This window comes from Ovis aries, chromosome Y (genome assembly GCF_016772045.2).
Source record: "Ovis aries strain OAR_USU_Benz2616 breed Rambouillet chromosome Y, ARS-UI_Ramb_v3.0, whole genome shotgun sequence".
NCBI lineage: Eukaryota > Metazoa > Chordata > Mammalia > Artiodactyla > Bovidae > Ovis > Ovis aries.
In genome coordinates, this window is record NC_082741.1 from 1,111,267 (window position 1) to 1,128,745 (window position 17,479).

Consider the following 17,479-nt stretch of genomic DNA (forward strand, 5'->3'; position numbering starts at 1 on the left):
AACAGCAATTCCCGCAAGGTCTCCAGGGACCTTGAAATGAGCCTGAAATGAACTCTTCAGGGAGTTCAGGTCTCTGACCATGAGCTGCTTGTCTGTCTACTTGGACCTACATGGGGTGCCTTGCAGAGAAACCCACCTCCCTCTGCTTCTGTCTCATCCCGCATCCGTCTTTGCCTCTCTCTCTGCTTCTCTCAACAAAGCTCCTTCTAGTCAAGGCTACGGTTTTTCCAGGAGTCATGTACGGATGTGAGAGTTGGACTGTAAAGAAAGCTGAGCGCCGAAGAATGGATGCTTTTGAACTGTGGTGTTGGAGAAGGCTCTTGAGAGTCCCTTGGACTGCAAGCAGATCCAACCAGTCCATCCTAAAGCAGATCAGTTCTGGGCGTTCATTGGAAGCACTGATGGTGAAGCTGAAACTCCAACACTCTGGCCACCTGATGCGAAGAACCGACTCATTGTAAAACACCCTGATGCTGGGAAAGATTGAGGGCAGGAGAAGGGGACAACAGAGGATGAGATGGTTGGAGGGCATCACCGACTCGATGGACATGTGTTTGGGGAAACTCTGGGAGATGGCGATGGACAGAGAAGCCTGGCGTGCTGCAGGCCGTGGGGTTGCAGAGTCGGACACGACCGAGCGACTGAACTGAACTGAAACAAACTGTTTGTCTCTCTCTGTGTGCTTCTATCTCTTTCTGTTTCTCTCTCTCTCTGCTTCTCTCTGTCTCTCTCTGCTTCTCTCTGTCTCCCTCCCTTCTCCTCCTCCCCTCCTGCCCACACAGGTCCAGAGCGGAGCTGGAAATGGTGCCACGGCACCGCGATCCCAGAGAGGGCAAGCGTGTCACTGCCTCTTGGCGCTGGCAGGACCCTTTCCTGGATCCTCTTAACATCCCCAGTGTCTGTCCACGCCGTTGGGCTGGGTCCGTCCAGCTGCTGAGGCTGCGTCTCACGGAGGGGCCCCGCACCAGGTGGGCGGGCAGGCAGGTGTTGGGGGGAACGGATGTTCTGAGACGCACGTCCACCAGCTTCTCCTCCCTCCCAGACCCTTGAGTGCTCTGAGAAAGGGCAGCCGGGGACACCTCTGCCTTAGAAGTAAACAACAGAGCTCAAGGGCTGGGGTGGATCTCAGCGACTCTGTTATTTATTTATTTATTTTAAGTCTGGTCTGGAACACACGGATAACTCACTTGGAATTTTAATGTGCATCCCAGCTCTGCTGTTCTAAAAGCTAGGTGCACGCAACTTCGAACGGTTTAGTCTTTGGAGCGGGACCTTGGGGTCTGCAAAGGACCCTGATCTCCAGGGGACGCTGGCAATGTCTGGGGACATTGGGACACAGATACCCAGTGTCTGGGGTGTTATCACAGTGGTGGGGCTCCCGGCATGTGGTGGGGGGTGGCCAGGGACGCCGCTCCATCCCCACAGTGCCCAGGATGCCCCACAGCAGAGAGTCCAGCCCCAGGCGTCAGTAGGGCTGAGGCTGAGAAACCTTGATTTAGCTTAAGAGGCGCAGCCTGTCTGTCTACGTATCCATCACTGGTCTCTTATGTATCCATCATCTAGCACGTATCTTTATTTTCTGTTTTCATCCTTCCTCCTACCAGCGCCACCTGGGAAGCCCAGGAGATGCGGGTTCCATTCCTGGGTCGGGAAGATCCCCTGGAGACGGAAATGGCAACCCAATCCAGCATTCTTGCCTGGAGAATCCCATGGACGGAGGAGCCTGGTGGGCTACAGTCCATGGGGTCGCGGGGGGTCGGGCATGACTGAGAGACTGCACTTTCACTTTTCACTTTCATGCACTGGAGAAGGAAATGGCAACCCACTCTGGTGTTCTTGCCTGGAGAATCCCAGGGACGGAGGAGCCTGGTGGGCTGCCGTCCACGGGGTTGCAAAGAGTCAGACACGACTGAGCAAGTAACACCTTCACTTTTTTTATATTGCTTTCTTTCGATGATGTATCTATCACTCACTGAGTATATATCTGTCATCTATGAGTTGCCTATTTATCATCTATTATTTTTCATTGTTCTTATCTATGTATCTGTCAGTATCTGTCTATTTTCTCGTCTTTCTATCTCTATCATCTATATATCTGAAATGTCTATTTATCCATCTGGGCTTCCCAGGTGGTGCCAGTGGAAAAAAAATCCCGCCTGTCAGCGCAGGAGACATAAGAGACTCGGGTTTGATTCCCGGGTGGGGAAGATCCCCTGGAGAAGGGCATGGCAACCCACTCCAGTATTCTTGCCTGGAGAATCCCATGGACAGAGGAGCCTGGTGGGCTGCAATCCATGGCATTGCAAAGAGTCAGATACAACTGAGTGACTAACACAAAACTAACTTTGGCAAAAAAATCTTTCTGTAATGCAGGAGATGCGGGTTTGATCCCTGAGTCTGGAAGACCCCCTGGAGGAGGAAATGGCAACCCACTCAAGCATTCTTGCCTGGGGCAGCCCATGGACAGAGGAGCCTGGCGTGCTGCAGTCCGTGGGGTCACAGAGTCGGACGTGACTGAGCGACTAACAATGACTTTTTTATATTCATGAATCAAATTGTGAGAAATCCACAGTGCAGGCTTCTGGCCACTTGGTCCTGTTTCCTGGCCGCGTCCCGACGTCCCTCTGCAGATGCGCGAACCTCTCAGACACGTCCATTCGCTGGTGTGAGCCACTGGGGCTCCGGCCACCACTTTCCAAGCGGAGAGCTGCCGCCTGCACCGCCTGGCGATGCTTCTGGTCATTTTCCTCGAGAGATAATTTTGCATCTCTAACGTGACCACTTGCCATTTTCCCCAACACCCCAGGCAGGTCCTGAAAGCTAATCCCATGCTTCTGACAGCTTCTGGCGTTCTCTGAATCACCGTGGACAGTTTCATTACTCCCTTCAGCCCTGCGGCCAGCACACCATCACTCATGCGCTGCCTCTGAGGTCCTTCAGTGTCTTGGAAATAGATGGCTGCATTTCACCCTGCTTTGGTACTTGTAAAAAACCTGCAGGGAAAGAATTTCAAAGACTGGCAGGAAATTATAGAACCCAACGGGGTCTGGGCTTCCCAGGTGGCTCAGCATGTTAAACAACCTGCCTGTCAACGCAGGAGAACAGGGTTCCATCCCTGGGTCAGGAAGATCCCCTAGAGGAGGAAATAGCAACCCACTCTAATATTCTTGCCTGGAGAATCCCACGGACAGAGGAGCCTGGCGGGCTACAGTCCACGAGGTCGCAGAGAGACATAACTGAAGCGCCCGAGCAACAGGGGGTCTGTTTCTTTCTACTATGAAGGTTGTTGGAAGTCTTCCTATTTTTTGCTCCTTCCTCCCCTTCAGAGATGGCGTTTTGAAAGGAAGCAGCGTTTCCGCTACAAGGGAGCATTAAAGCCTGCTTGCCTTTGCCAAGGACACCTTGCGTGCTTAGCCACTCCGTCGTGCTCGACTCTTGCGATCCCATGGACTGCAGCTCACCAGGCTCCTCCATCCATGGGATTCTCCAGGCAAGAGTACTGGAGTGGGTTGCTTTAAAAAGTATTGCCTATTCTGGGTAAATGCATTCCTGAACTCACAACAGTGAAATGATTATTTGTGATTCTATGCACTCGGGGATTTTTAAAAACCCTTTTCAGTCACCCATGAGGGTAAAGAGGAACCACGCAAATAACAATGTGTCTATGACATGCAACCCGGGTGTCAGAAATGAGGACACTGACCCGAAATAAGAAAAGTCAAAAATTAAGGGCAGGCGTCAGACACAGGAAGTTCGACACGACCTCCTAAGAGGAAGGCTGAGAATTATAAAGAAAAAAGGGAAGAAATCGATGCAGTTGATATCACCAGAATTTGTAAGTTAGTAATAAAAGCAAAGAGTGCTAGAAGTTAGTGAACCTCAGAAAATGCTTTGTTGAAAGTGAAAGTCACTCAGTCATGTCCGAGTCTTTGCGACCTCACGGACTATACAGTCCATGGAATTCTCCAGGCCAGAATACTGGAGTGGGTAGCCTTTGCCTTCTCCAGGGGATCTTCCCGACCCAGGATTCAAACCAGGGTCTCCTGCATTGCAGGTGGATTCTTTACCAACTGAGCTATCAGGGAAGACCTAAAAACAAAGGTTGCTGGGCAAGTTATAGTCCTGTGCCATGGTTTGCTTCATTGAAGACAGCCTCAGAGACTGGGGAGTTCTCAAGCGTTTTACTACGCATGCACACTGCCCTACCACACATGCGGACACCCAGGACATCGTTATGTCTGGGATAGTGTTTGTGCTTTTGTGGCTTTTGTTAAACAAACCCCTAGGATAGCGGGACCCAGACAACACCACACACACAACTTCAACTCATTTCTTAAATGACACATTTAGTGACTACGGAGCCTGGATGGAAAACCACGCCTGGCGTGGATTTGCCCCTAAGCGTCCCTCAGACAGAGTGCATAGGTCTCGCTGTCCACTCGGCAAACCCGGGTATAAACAGGGCACGTGTTAGCAGCATCAGTTGATGGAAGAAGAGTCAGCAAGACAGACACCAAAAAGCTTAATGACGGCGCCCACTGTGAGACCTGGATCCATCCTGAGGACCAGGCCACTTGGGAAACAGGCATGGCGCTACCTCCCTGACCCAGCCCGTGGGTCTTCTGAGAAGCTTCCCCAGTCAGCCTCCCAAACCCTCCAGCCTCGGAGGGAGCCTGGTTCACCTGCTATTGTTGTATTTCCTAAAAGCCAAGGTGAGAGGTGTTTATGAAATAGACACGCTCAAAATTCAGTTGGTATCAAGACAGAAGGAGCTTCAACTGGGTCACATTTGACACTTACCTGATTTTGCAGAGCTCAGTCCCATGAAAAGTGCCTCTTATCACATCCAGTATATCCCCAGTTTCTAGGCATTAGGAATTTATATATTGGGGCTATTACTCATCCCACCCTAGATGGCTAGCTCCTGTAGGACAAGACCTCTGTGGCACTCAACAGTGAGCTCCATCCAGTGTTTGCTCAGAGCCTGGCTGGGTAGCCCTACTCTACACATGGTTGCTGGAAGGATGGATGGATGGATGTGTGAGTGGATGGATGGATAGATCAGTGGTTGATTTATGCATGGATGGATGGATGGATGGATTGGGGGGTGGATGGATGATGAATGGATACATAGATGGATGGATGGGTAGATGGATGGATGGGTAGATGGATGGATGGATGGATAAACAGATGGATGGATGGATTGATGAAGGATGGATAGATGAAAGGTTCGATGGATGAATGGACACACAGATAGATGGATGGGTGGATGGATGGAGATAGTGATGGATGGATGTGTGGATGGATAGATGGATGAATGGATACATAGATGGATGGATGGGTAGATGGATGGAGAGACAGATGATGGATGGATGGATGGCTGGGTGGATGGATGGATGAATGGATACATAGATGGATGGATGGGTGGATGGGTGGAGAGACAGATGATGGATGGATGGATGGGTGGGTAGGTGGGTGGATGGATGGATGGAGAGATAGATGATGGATGGGTGGATGGATGGATGGATGAATGAATACATAGATGGGTGGATGGGTGGATGGATGGATGAATGGATACATAGATGGATGGATGGGTAGATGGACAGATGGGTGGATAGACAGATGGATGGATGAAGGATGCATAGATGAAAGGTTGGATGGATGAATGGACACATAGATGGACGGATGAGTAGATGGATGGGTGAATGGATACGTGGATGGATGGATAGATGGGTGGATGGACGGCTTGATGAAAGCATGGATGGGTGAATGGGTAAAAGGAAGGATGGATGAAGGATGGATGGATGAGGTGGCCATCCCCATCGGTGAACAGAACTCACTGATGCTACATGGAAGGGATGAACGAGCAGCCTTCCTGACAAACACACACTCTGCGGGTCCACCTACCGAGTCACAGTTTGCCCAGGGACGAAAGGTCCTCCATCCCTGTGCGTGTCCACACCGCCCCCTCCCAGGTTCCCTGGACATCAGTGCCAGGCTCTAACCCAGAATCCCAGTGCTCATGATGCCTCAGATTCAGCCGTACTCACCCAGGGGTGCACAGGACCTCTCCAGGCGCCAGACAGTGTCTCCGAGCTCTGAGGAATGTTCCACAGTCTGGTGTGGAGGGAACATGGTAACTTCTCCAGAACCCAGTTCTCTCTCTCCCCTGGTGAACAAGGGCTTCCTGGGTGGCTCAGGGGGTAAAGAATCTGCCTGCCAATGTAGGAGACATGGGTTAGATTTCCTAGGGTCAGGGAGATCCCCTGGAGAAGGGACTGGCTATCCACACTCCAGTGTTCTTGCCTGGAGAATCCCATGGACAGAGGAGCCTGGAGGGCTACAGTCCACGGGGTTGCAAAGAGTCAGACATGACTGAGCAACTGAGCATGCACGCCCGCCCAGTGGATGAATGATGTAAGGGCAGTCGTGAGATGAGACACGGCCATCTGAGGCCAGGGTCCTGCATGGTTCCACTTGACATTGGAGCCTCTCTTTGCTCAAGGATTATGGAATGTCCCAGGGATTCTCGAGAGGCTCAGCAAGAACAAGAACTCAGCAAGCTTGTTTCCTCAGTGACAAAGGATGGCGGCTTGGCCAAGTTCCCCACCCTGAGCCTGTACTTAGGAACCACCTTTGTGATGACGGGGAGAGTAGCTGGCGCTTGCGGACGATGACCTCAAGCCCTGCAATGAATCTCTGGTGATACGCAAACCTCAAAGCCTGGGGTCTTCCTGTGAGTCAAGATTCTACTTCTTGGAACATCATTCCGGCTGTTCGGAAATATTAGATGAGGTACGTCTCCATCTTGGTTTCAACACAGGAAGTAATCCTAGTTCTCAAACAGGACAGTCATGTCTATAGGACTTGGCAGAATATCTGAGCAGTTCTGGGAGGTGCCAGCATTCAGGGCTGAAAGCTGCGTCTCAGTGGGTCTCAAACTTGTCTGAGCAAGACGATGGCTAGAGGAGGTCTAATAAATGCTGATGCCCCAAGGGATGAGTTTGGGAATTCTGTTGAAGGTGAGGCTGAGCATTAATTGTTTTCAGAGGCTCCCCTAGCGTGCAGCCAAAACCCACCAGCCTTACCAGACCTTATCACCATACAGTCGCCAAGTTGTGTCCGACTCCTTGTGACTCCATGGACTGCAACACGCCAGGCTTCCCTATCCCTCACTATCTCCTGGAGCTTGCCCAAGTTCATGTCCACTGAATCGGTGATGCCATCCAACCCTCTCATCCTCTGTCACCCTCTTCTCCTCCTGCTCTCAATCTTTCCCAGCATCAGGATCTTTTCCAATGAGTCGGCTCTTCATATCAGGTGGCCAAAGTATTGGAGCTTCAGCTTCAGTCCTTCCGATGAGTATTCAGGGCTGGACCTTGGGGACGGTCTTCACCACCCAGGACAGGCTTGAGCACATAGATGGTTTGATAGTGGAGAGGACGCGCTGGGGGTGGAGGTGTCCTTATTGGCTGTAGACTTGCTTGAGGTTGGAAGGCATGTGAGCAACGAAGGCTATAGCATTTGCAGTTCCGGTGCAAAACGAAACTGGGGATTCCTTGTCACATCATTAAGAACTTCAAGAGGGTGGTCACAGGGCATTAAGGCAACAGACGTTCTTATGAACCCAGGGTCCTGTGTAGCTACATGGGTCAGTCAACCAGGAAAGCAACTCTGAGTATGTATACAAGAAGCTGTGATCTCCATGGTTTTCCAGGTCATCAGAGAAGGAACAAATGTTTTCTGAGCTTTCAAGCCTTCTGGTTCATGTAGGGTGTAGTGGATGAAATACTGTCTATGAAAAATTATGAGCACGTCTTAATCCCTAATATTGGTGGATATGACTGTTGGCGAAAGGGGGTCTTGGCAGATGTAACTAATGAGGGATCTTGAGCTGAAGAGGTCATTCTTGACTATCCAGATAGAAGTGAAGAGTCTGAGATGAGGTTCCTCCTGGATAGGGGTGGCCTTAAACCCAGGCACAGGGTCCTTATAAGACACGGAAGAGGAGAGACATGGACGCAGTGGAGAAGCCACATTGATATGGAGGCAGAGACGGGAGGGAGGCGGCCACCAGCCCAGGGACGGAGGCCCGGAGCCACTGGAAGCTGGAAGAGGCAGGGAGGACCCTCCCCTGGAGACTCTGGACAGAGCTTAGCCTTGGGACACCATGACAATTTGAGGACCATCTCCAGGGCTGGGGGAGGATGGATGTCTGTTGATTTTAGCCACTCATTTGGGGTCCTTAGATACAGCTGTCCCAGGACTCTCATGTAGACAGCACAAGAATGAGCTGGGTGAATCAGCAGGGTCGTCCACTGGGACCACGGGCCCCCATCACACAGAGATCCAAGCGATGAGTCACTGGGACCCACCAATCGTCTTGTGGGTTCACATGGTGATTGTCACGTCTCCAGCAGGGACGAAGGAGGTCGGGAACCTCTGACCCTTGGCTTCCACTGTCTCTATGACCTCTGCCTGCTCTCTTCCTGGTGCTGGTCCCCGGTCCCCGGGAGACTCCTTGTCACACCACGGCTCTCCTGGGAAGGGTGTCAGGATGCCTCTTATGCAAGTAGACGTCCTGCAGAGTCAGGGCACCTAGAAAACTCTCTGGCTTGTTCCTTTCAGGCCACCACGTGGATAGTCCTGTGAGCTGATGTCTCATCTCTGCCAACCACAGCTGCACACGGGCGAGACGGCGAGGACCTCAAATGCACACGTCCTCGTCTCCTGCTTGTTTACACTAACGCCTCCTGGTCCCGCAACACCGAATCTGTTGCACCCTGTTCATCTGTAATGAAAACACGGTCTCTGGGGTTAGACACACCTCAGGGTCCCACCCAAGGGCCACCAGGACCTTGAAATGAGGTCAGACACTGAGTCTTCAGGGGGCAATTTCCCACCCACTTGATAGATTTACAATTCTCCCCATGGTGCACAGGGGGATGACACCTGGTGTCCACATACTACGGACCTTGGGTAAGTCTGACCGTCCCCCCTTTTTTGTAAATAAAGTTTTATTAGAACACAGCCGCACACGTTAGCATAGTGTCTGTAGCTCCCTGTGTGTGGTATGGAAGAGCTGAAGGGTTGTAAGAGAAAACATATAGCCCTACCATAGGAAGACATTTATTAACTGGTCATTTACGTAAAAAGTTGGCTCTTCTGGAATGCCATCTATCTGAATATCATCACTCATCAATATCTATCTATCCATCCATCATATCTACCCATCCACCCACCCATCCATCATCTGTATCATCCATCCACCCAACCATAACATCTATCATCAACCCTGAATATCTGTCTATCCATCCATCCTCTCTCTCCGTCTGTCTGTCCATCCATCCATCCATCATGTCTATCATCAATCTTGAATATCTATCATATCTATCTGTCTATGCAACCATCATATCTGTCCATCCATTGGTCCATCCATCACACCTATCATCAACCCTGAATATCTGTCTATCCATCCATCCTATCTCTCTGTCTGTCCATCCATCCATCCATCCATCCATCCATCCATCATGTCTATCATCAATCTTAAATATCTATCATATCTATCTGTCTATGCAACCATCATATCTGTCCATCCATCCATCCATCACACCTATCATCAATCCTGAATATCTATCCATCCATTCTATATATCTATCTATCCATTCATCATATCTACCTATCCAGCCATCCATCATATCTCTCTGTCAACCCATCATATCTATCCATCCATCCATCATAGCTCTCTATCATCAATCCTGAATATCTATCCATCCATCCTATCTGTCTGTCCATCCATCCATCCATCCATGTCTATCATCAGTCCTGAATATCATCATATCTGTCTACCCAACCATCGTATCTACCCATCCATCCATCATACCTATCATCAATCCTGAGTATCTATTTATCCATCTGTTCTATCCATCTATCTATCCAACCATCATATCTACCCATCCATCCATCACACCTATAATCCTAACATCTATTTATCCATCCACTCTATCCACACATCTATCCAACCATCACGTCTATCTAGTCATCCATCTACCCATCATGTCTAGCAATCCTGAATATCTATCATATCTCTCTGTCTATCCAACCATCATATCTATCCATCCATTACACCTATCATCAATCCGGAATACCTATCCATCCATTCTATCTATATATCTATCTACCCAACCATCTTATCTATCTATCCATCCATCTATCCATCCGTCATCTCCATCATAAATCCTGAATATCTATCATATCTCTCTGTCTATCCAACCATCATATCTATCCATCCATTACACCTGTCATCAATCTGGAATGGGATGTCATCAATCTGGAATACCTATCCATCCATTCCATCTATCTATCTACCCAACCATCTTATCTATCCATCCATCCATCTATCCATCCATCATCTCCATCATAAGTCCTGAATATCTATCGTATCTATCCATCCATCCAGCATATCCATCTATCCTGAATATCTATCAATCAATTGGTGTATCAGTCTGCCTATCTCTATCATGTATCTATCTTTCTATCCATCTCTTTCCATCTATGATTCTATATGTCTACCTAAATATCATCTAGCCAGCATCTATCTACCTATCCATCTGTCTGAACATCATGCCTAATATTCATCTATCTACCTACCTATCCATCTGTCTGAACATCATGGCTAATATACATCTATCTACCTACCTATCCATCTGTCTACCTAAACCATAACATCCAGGCACCTGATACTCTTTTAGAACAGAGAGCTGAATGAATGAACCGAGATGAGCCGAGGAATAAATGATGTCCGTGAAAGGCTCTTGCCCTATACCTTAGAGCACAAATCTCTAGAATCTTTTCCTGTCTTTTGCTTCTACAGAGAAGCAGAGCTACCGAGGGGAGGTGAAAGCAAAGCCCCCATGGGCACGCCATCCTCCAGGCAGATGGCGACAAGCAGAGAGGGGAATGAAAACGCACACCTCCAGGGAGGGTACCGTTCGTGGCGGTGCTCCCATACCAGGGGCCGTGAGTGTGATGAGGACGTTGTGAGTTTCTGGGGACAGTGTCATGACAGCGGTGTCCTGTGACTCAAAGCTGTGCTGGGGATCCCTGTGGGAGCTTCCTCCTGTCCAGTGCGACCAGGCGAACGGCATTGCCACACAACCGACACCGTGTGCCCAGAAGACCCATCACCAGAAATAAAGTTTGGGCAGCGTGCCTGCAGCCCCATCCACGCTGAAGAGCCAGGGATTGAACAGCGAGACACAGCTCCGGCATCTTTGCTTAGAAGCAGATTTGTTTCAAGTTGAACACCTTGGCCGAGAAACGCGCCCTGCCCCAGAGGCAGGAGACTGACAGAGAACCCCTTCTTGGTTGTCTTGCGTATTCCCAAGCGAGAGCTGCGGTGTTCCTTCATGGTTTTATTAAGCGACCGTTGAATAAACACTTTGTCCCAGAAAAAATGAACCCTCCTTCACTGTTGGTGAGAACGTGAATCGTGCACACGCTGCGGAGAACAGGATGGAGGTTTCGCAAAAAAAAAAAAAAAAAAAAATTAAACAGAAGAGTTGCTGTACGATCTAGCAATTCCACTTCTGGTTGTATATCCAGAAAAGGGGAAAACTCTAACTTGAACAGACACACGGACCCCACTGATCACACCAGCACCTTTCACAACAGCCGAAACACGGCAGCAACCTAAGCGCCCATCTTCAGGTGAGTGGCTCAGAAAGACGTGGTACGCGCGCACACACACACACACACACACACACACACACACACACAATGAAATAGCGCTCAGCCATGAAAAGGAATAAAATGACATTTACAGCAACATGGAAGAAAAGAGATCATCACACTAAGTGGAGTAAATCAGACCCAGAAAGGCAAGTACCGTATGATACTCACTTATACGTGAAATCTAAAAAAAAAAAAAAAAAATGCAAATGAATTTATTTACAAAACAGAAGTAGACTCTCACAGACATAGAGATCAGACTTGTGGATGCCAAAGAGGAGAAGGTGGGGAAGGAATATATTAGGAATTTGGAACTAACACACGCAGACTACTGTATCCGTACCGCACAGGGAGTTATATTCAATATCTCGTAATAAGCAATAATGGGAAAGAATCTGAAAAAGAATATGTGTGAATATACAGGGTTGGACAAAAAGTTCCCTTGCGTTTTTTCATGACACCTTCAGTTCAGTCCAGTCATTCTGTCGTGTCCGACTCTGCGACCCCATGGACTGCAGCGCGCCAGGCCTCCCTGTCCATCACCAACTCCGGGAGCTTGCTCAAACTCATGTCCATCAAGTCGGTGATGCCGTCCAACCAGTCGGTGATGCCATCCAACCATAACATCTTATGGAACCTCACACAAACGTTCTGGCCCACCCAAGTTATTCATAACTGAATTACTTTGCTGTACACCTGAAAACTAACAGCATATTGCAAATTAAGTATAGTTTTAAAAAACGTTTAAAAAAATAAACACTCCATTCTGGAAGCACACTCCATCCATCTTATACTTGTGAAGGATAAACCCAACTCTGGAAGAGCTGCTGGTTGCAACCCCAATGCCTAGTGTGCTGGAAGCCCAATGTCAGGTTTGGGGCCTCCATAGATTTTCATTTGTCAAGGGAATATGGATAGCTAACCAGTGGTCCCTGGTCTTGAAATCCAGGGTGCGGTCTGGCAGGAAACACATACAGTCATTTTGCTAGCATCCCACGTGTCTGAACTCTCCACGCTAGACTCTGAGAACCCAAGAGCCGTTCTCAGAGACAGGATCGAGCCTTCCTTGACCTGACCTGGTGGGCAGGGGTCCAGGCAGGAGTCCACCAGCCTGTATGAGATGTTCATAGAAGTCAACAACTGTGTAAGTTTCTGGTATCGAATCATGATCATGGTGTTGGTGTTTTGTTTGTCTTTTTAGTTGCTGTGTCTGACTCTTTGCAACCCCATTGTAGCCCAGCAGGCTCCTCTGTTCATGGTGATTCTCCAGGCAAGAAGACTGGAGTGGGTTGCCATTCCCTTCTCCAGGGAATCTTCCTGATTCAGGGATTGAACCCCGGTCTCCTACAATGGCAGACAGCTTCTGAGCCACCATGGAAGCCTTTTGGTGTTTTTTAAAAAACTGAAATTTATCCTCAGCTTCTTTTATAATTTCTTTTTTTTTCCACATTAAAAAGATTTTTTTTTTTTTGCTGGACCACATAGCACGTGGGATCTTAGTTCCCCGACCAGGGATCAAACCCACATCCCTGGCACTGGAAGCCTGGAGTCTGAACCACTGGACCAGCAGGGAAGCCCATTGTCTTTCATTTCTGCAGATGCAGGCCTGAGCTCCCTGCAGAGGCTCCAGGGGAGGGTCCTTCCCATCTCTTCCAGCTTCTGGGGGCTCCAGGCATCCGTCCCTGGGCTGGTGGCCGCCTCCCTCCCGTCTCTGCCTCCATCTCCACGTGGCTCCTCCTCTGTGTCCGTGTCTCTCCTCTTCTGAGTCTTATAAGAACCCTGTCATTGGGTTTAGGGCCACCCCCATCCAGGACGACCTCATCCCAGACCCTTCACTTCACCATGTCTGCAGAGAGCCTATATTCACAGAAGGTCCCACTTCTAGGCTCCACCCATCAGAACCCTGTATCCTTCAGGAATGTTTTCAGGCTAACACAGCCTTCTCATTGATTGGCTTAAAACCATGGGAATCCATCCTCTCCCAGTCCTGACAGCCAACTGCCCATCATCCCCCAGTCCTGGAGACCAGACGTCTGAGGTCAAGGGGTCCCAGGGCTGAGCTCCCTCCAGAGTCTCCAGGGGAGGGTCCTTCCCACCTCTTCCAGCTTCTGGGGGCTCCAAGCGTCCATCCCTGGGCTGGTATCTGCCTCCCTCCCATCTCTGCCTCCACAGTCCCATGACCCCCTCCCCTTCTGTAATCAAATCTTCCTCTACCTGTCTCTGATAAACAACCTCACGAGCACACTGGTGAGCAAGAGCAACATCTTATCTGAAGAGCTTCATTATTATTGGCATTGATTCTTGTCCCAAATACAAACACATCTACGCATTCCCAGGTGGCAAAGTGGTAAAGAATCTGCCTGGCAATGCAAGAGACACAAGAGACTGGGTTAAATCTCTGTGCCAGGAAGGCCCCCCGGAGAAGGAGATGGCAACCCACTCTAGTACTGTTGCCTGGAGACTCCCCATGGACAGAGGAGCCTGGGGGGCTACAGTCCAGGGGATCGCAAAGAGTCGGACAGGACTGAGCAACTGAAAAATGACAAGCACATTCTGGCTTGAAGGATAACCCACGTCCTGTGGTATAACCCATCCTCCAGGAGAGGGACATGCCCATATTAACAGATGACGAATGGAAGGGCAGAGAGCAGGAGAGAGGTTTCATGTGCCCACTGAAGGGTCAGTGGACTGCAAAGCTGCCGTTCTATGACTGAGACCCTAAAAGGTGGTGGAGGTGGTCCAGACACCCACACCCTGTCCACATCTGCGTCCTAGAGAGCCCCATGGGGACTGGTGTTCCGGGCTCCCGTGGTGTCACATGTCCTACAGAATTACCTACCTCTCAGGAGACCGTCCTTCCATGAGTGGTGGGGTGAGACCCCTGGTGGGAACGCTGGGGGCCACAGGTTAGCCCCTAGGAGCCAGTCCTCCTGAAGACAATGTGGGGTCACGTGACGCTTGAGCAAGACAGTAAAGAAGGAAGGCTCAAAGCGTCTCCCTTTCTGGGAGCCAGAAATCAGAGATGCATCTCTGGCACGGTTCAGGAGTGAGACAGACGGGAACGCAGGACATTCTCGTAGCTACCAGACTTCCCTTGAAAGTGCCTGTTTCACCCGAAACATGTCTACCCCAGGGTTCCACAGCGCCTCTGTGCTTAGGAAAGGGACACCGTCCACGAGGCTTGCAAGATTTAATGACTCAGAGCACCCAGTACAACTGGACACTTAGCAGGGATCACAGGATTCATGGCTGAGAACCACACCAGCTCAGGGGTCCACTCAGCATTCCTCTTTTCTGTGAGTTCCCACCCTGGTCTTGATGGGAGACCCTGGGGAGATACAGGGCCCAGAGGGTCAGGGGGATGAGGGTGATGGAGAGGCGTGGTGCAGCAGAAACACAGCTGCGAGGGCGGCACAGACCGTGCTGTTCCCCATTGGACCACGGTCTTCCTGGCGGGCCGCTACCCACCGAAGGTCTCCCGGGTCACGACGGGAGACCCTGGGGGGATACAGAGCCTTGAGGGTCGGGGGGATGAGGGTGATGGAGAGATGTGGTCCAGCACAAACAGACCTGTGAGGGCGGCACAGACCGTGATGTTCCCTGGGTCGGACCACAGTCTTCCCGGCAGCCCGCTACTCGCTGAAGGTCTCCCGGGTCACGTCGGTGATGCCTGTCAACTGGCAGCTTCTGGCCCAGAGCTGCCGCTGAAGCTCCGGGTCGTACGTGGCCTCCAGAGACCGGGTCTCCCTCTCGTTGTAGAGATAGCGGCCACCGAGACCTTCCAGGGCTGGGGTGACTGCGGCATAGACGGAGGTCCAGGCTCCCTCATCTGGGGTCTGTGGGGAGAAGAAACAGAGGAAGATGCTGTCAGAGCAGGGACATGGGGTCTTGGGAGCCCAGGGGCATCAAGAGGGAGACACAGGGCCCCTTACTGGGGGCCCATCGACTCATCAACTCAAGCCTGGCTGGCCAGGCTGGGGGAGCTGGCACTCTGTGACCTCGCGACGGTGCACCCCTTGTGGGTTGTGTGTCCACGTTGTCCTCAGGCATTCCCCCACACACACACAAAGACCCCCATTCCTCTGGACAACCAAAGGGAGCAGCCTCTAAAAAGAAGGCTGGATACATCTCAAGAGAGTGGAGCCCTGTGGCTACAATGAGAGGGTCTTTTTTCATGGACATGACTCACTCCAGGGCTGAGACAAAGTGCGGGTTCTGGGCACAGACCCTGAGTTTAAACACTCAGGTCTCCAGTCCTTTTTTTCTCTTTTTAATTCATTTGATTGAAGTAAGGTTGATTTCTGAGGCTTCCCAGGTGGTACTAGTGGTAAAGAACCTGCCTGTCAATGCAGGAGACTATAAAGAGATGTGGGAGACTGTAAGAGGTGCAGGTTCAATCCCTGGGTTGGGAAGATCCTCTGCAGAAGGGCATGGCTACCCACTCCAGTGGGCTGCACCCACTCCCATATCCTTGCCTGGAGAATCCCACGGACAGAGGAGCCTGGGAGGTTACAGTCCGTGGGGTCGCAAGGAGTCGGACCCGCTTGAAGCAACTTAGCACGCATGCAGAGTTGATTTACAAGGTTGGGTTGATTCCTGCCATGCAGTGCAGGCTCTGTGAAACCAGAATGCCAGCTCACTGGGTCAAAGCAGATGGCGGTTCAGCCTCGGGGTTGAACTCGTGCTCTCTAGCAATTTTAGAGGAAATGTTCAGACAGCAGAGAGGTCCTTGCTTTCCAAGCAGGGGAGGAGGTACGGTATGAGAACTGGAAAGTCTGAAAAGAAGCTTGAAAGGAATTAGAGAGACGGGAGAAGAGTGGACGCTGGGTGGAAGGCAGAAGGTTGGAATGTAACACATGCTGAGCCTCTGGGCTTAGGGCTCATGCCTGGGCGTGATCACTGGATTAGAAGTCATGTCCAATTCTTTGTGACCCTGTGGACTGTAGTCCACCAGGCTCCTCCATCCAGGGGATTCTCCAGACAAGAATACTGGAGTGGGTTGCCATTTCCTCCTCCAAGGGATCTTCCCAACTCAGGGATTGAACCTGCCTCTCTTTCCTATATTAGATGACAGATTCTTTACCACTGAGCCACCTAGGAATCAAGAAAACTCCCTTATCTTATTGTCAAGGTAACGGTCGTTCTGGAGCTTGTCACTTAAACTTTGGAAAATTCACTCAGCTCGGCCTACCCTGGTCCTTCTCGTGAGCCTCTAAGAGTCTGTCTTTGGAAGCATCACCAGAAACAGATTGAGGCCAGGAGACAACCTCATAGTCACATTTTCTAGACGGAGATAGGCTAAGAACATCTCCTGGGTAGGTAGTCATAGTGACTAATCTCCTGTTGCTCTTGGTCAGATGGATGACCGGGGAGCGCTGCTCCTCCGCAGCAAAAACATGGTTAAATCAGCTCCCGGAGTGAGCCAGCTTCCTAAGTCGGTCATTCTCCAGGCTGAGATCCCAGGGGTCTGTGCCCAGAACCCCCACTTTGTCTCGCCCCTGGAGTGAGTCACTTCCACGAGAAAGACCCTCTTTAATGTAGCCACAGGGCTCCGCTGTCTTGAGAGGCATCCGGTCTTGTCTTTAGAGGCCGCCTCCTTTGGGTCGTCCAGAGGGCACTGTCTGGGGAGGAAGGGGTCCACTTCACTTCCCCTACACCTTGAAAATCCTCTTATCTGGGTAACAGTCCTTGTGATCGGCATGTCCAATGGAACACAAGGATGGCTGTTTTAGGCGATGGTGCCTGTGGT

At 50.5% G+C, this 17,479-nt stretch overlaps 3 protein-coding genes across 4 annotated transcripts in view; all 3 read right to left on the reverse strand.

The window, feature by feature from the left end:
• LOC106990378 (splicing factor 3A subunit 2-like) overlaps positions 1-6,099 on the reverse strand; it is a 79,552-nt gene extending 73,453 nt beyond the window's left edge. For both annotated transcript variants that reach the window (XM_060408589.1, XM_060408592.1), the window contains exon 1: positions 6,051-6,099. The gene's annotated coding sequence lies outside the window, so the exon portion shown is untranslated. The remainder of the gene's footprint in view (positions 1-6,050) is intronic.
• On the reverse strand, positions 5,074-6,099 carry LOC132658879 (guanine nucleotide exchange factor subunit RIC1-like). The gene has a single exon (XM_060408478.1). The coding sequence runs from the start codon at positions 5,986-5,988 to the stop codon at positions 5,074-5,076; it is 915 nt and encodes a 304-aa protein (XP_060264461.1). The 5' UTR covers positions 5,989-6,099.
• Positions 6,100-14,906: 8,807 nt separating this feature from the next.
• Positions 14,907-17,479, reverse strand: part of LOC101115005 (dehydrogenase/reductase SDR family member on chromosome X) — a 138,383-nt gene continuing 135,810 nt past the window's right edge. Inside the window, exon 7 of the mRNA XM_060408593.1 lies at positions 14,907-15,566. Within this exon, the coding sequence (XP_060264576.1) occupies positions 15,363-15,566 (204 nt within the window). The 3' untranslated portion in view covers positions 14,907-15,362. The remainder of the gene's footprint in view (positions 15,567-17,479) is intronic.

Bases quoted from the DNA above. Each gene is read 5' to 3' on its own strand.
- LOC132658879 (XM_060408478.1), bottom strand. From the start codon at position 5,988: ATGTCCAGGGAACCTGGGAGGGGGCGGTGTGGACACGCACAGGGATGG.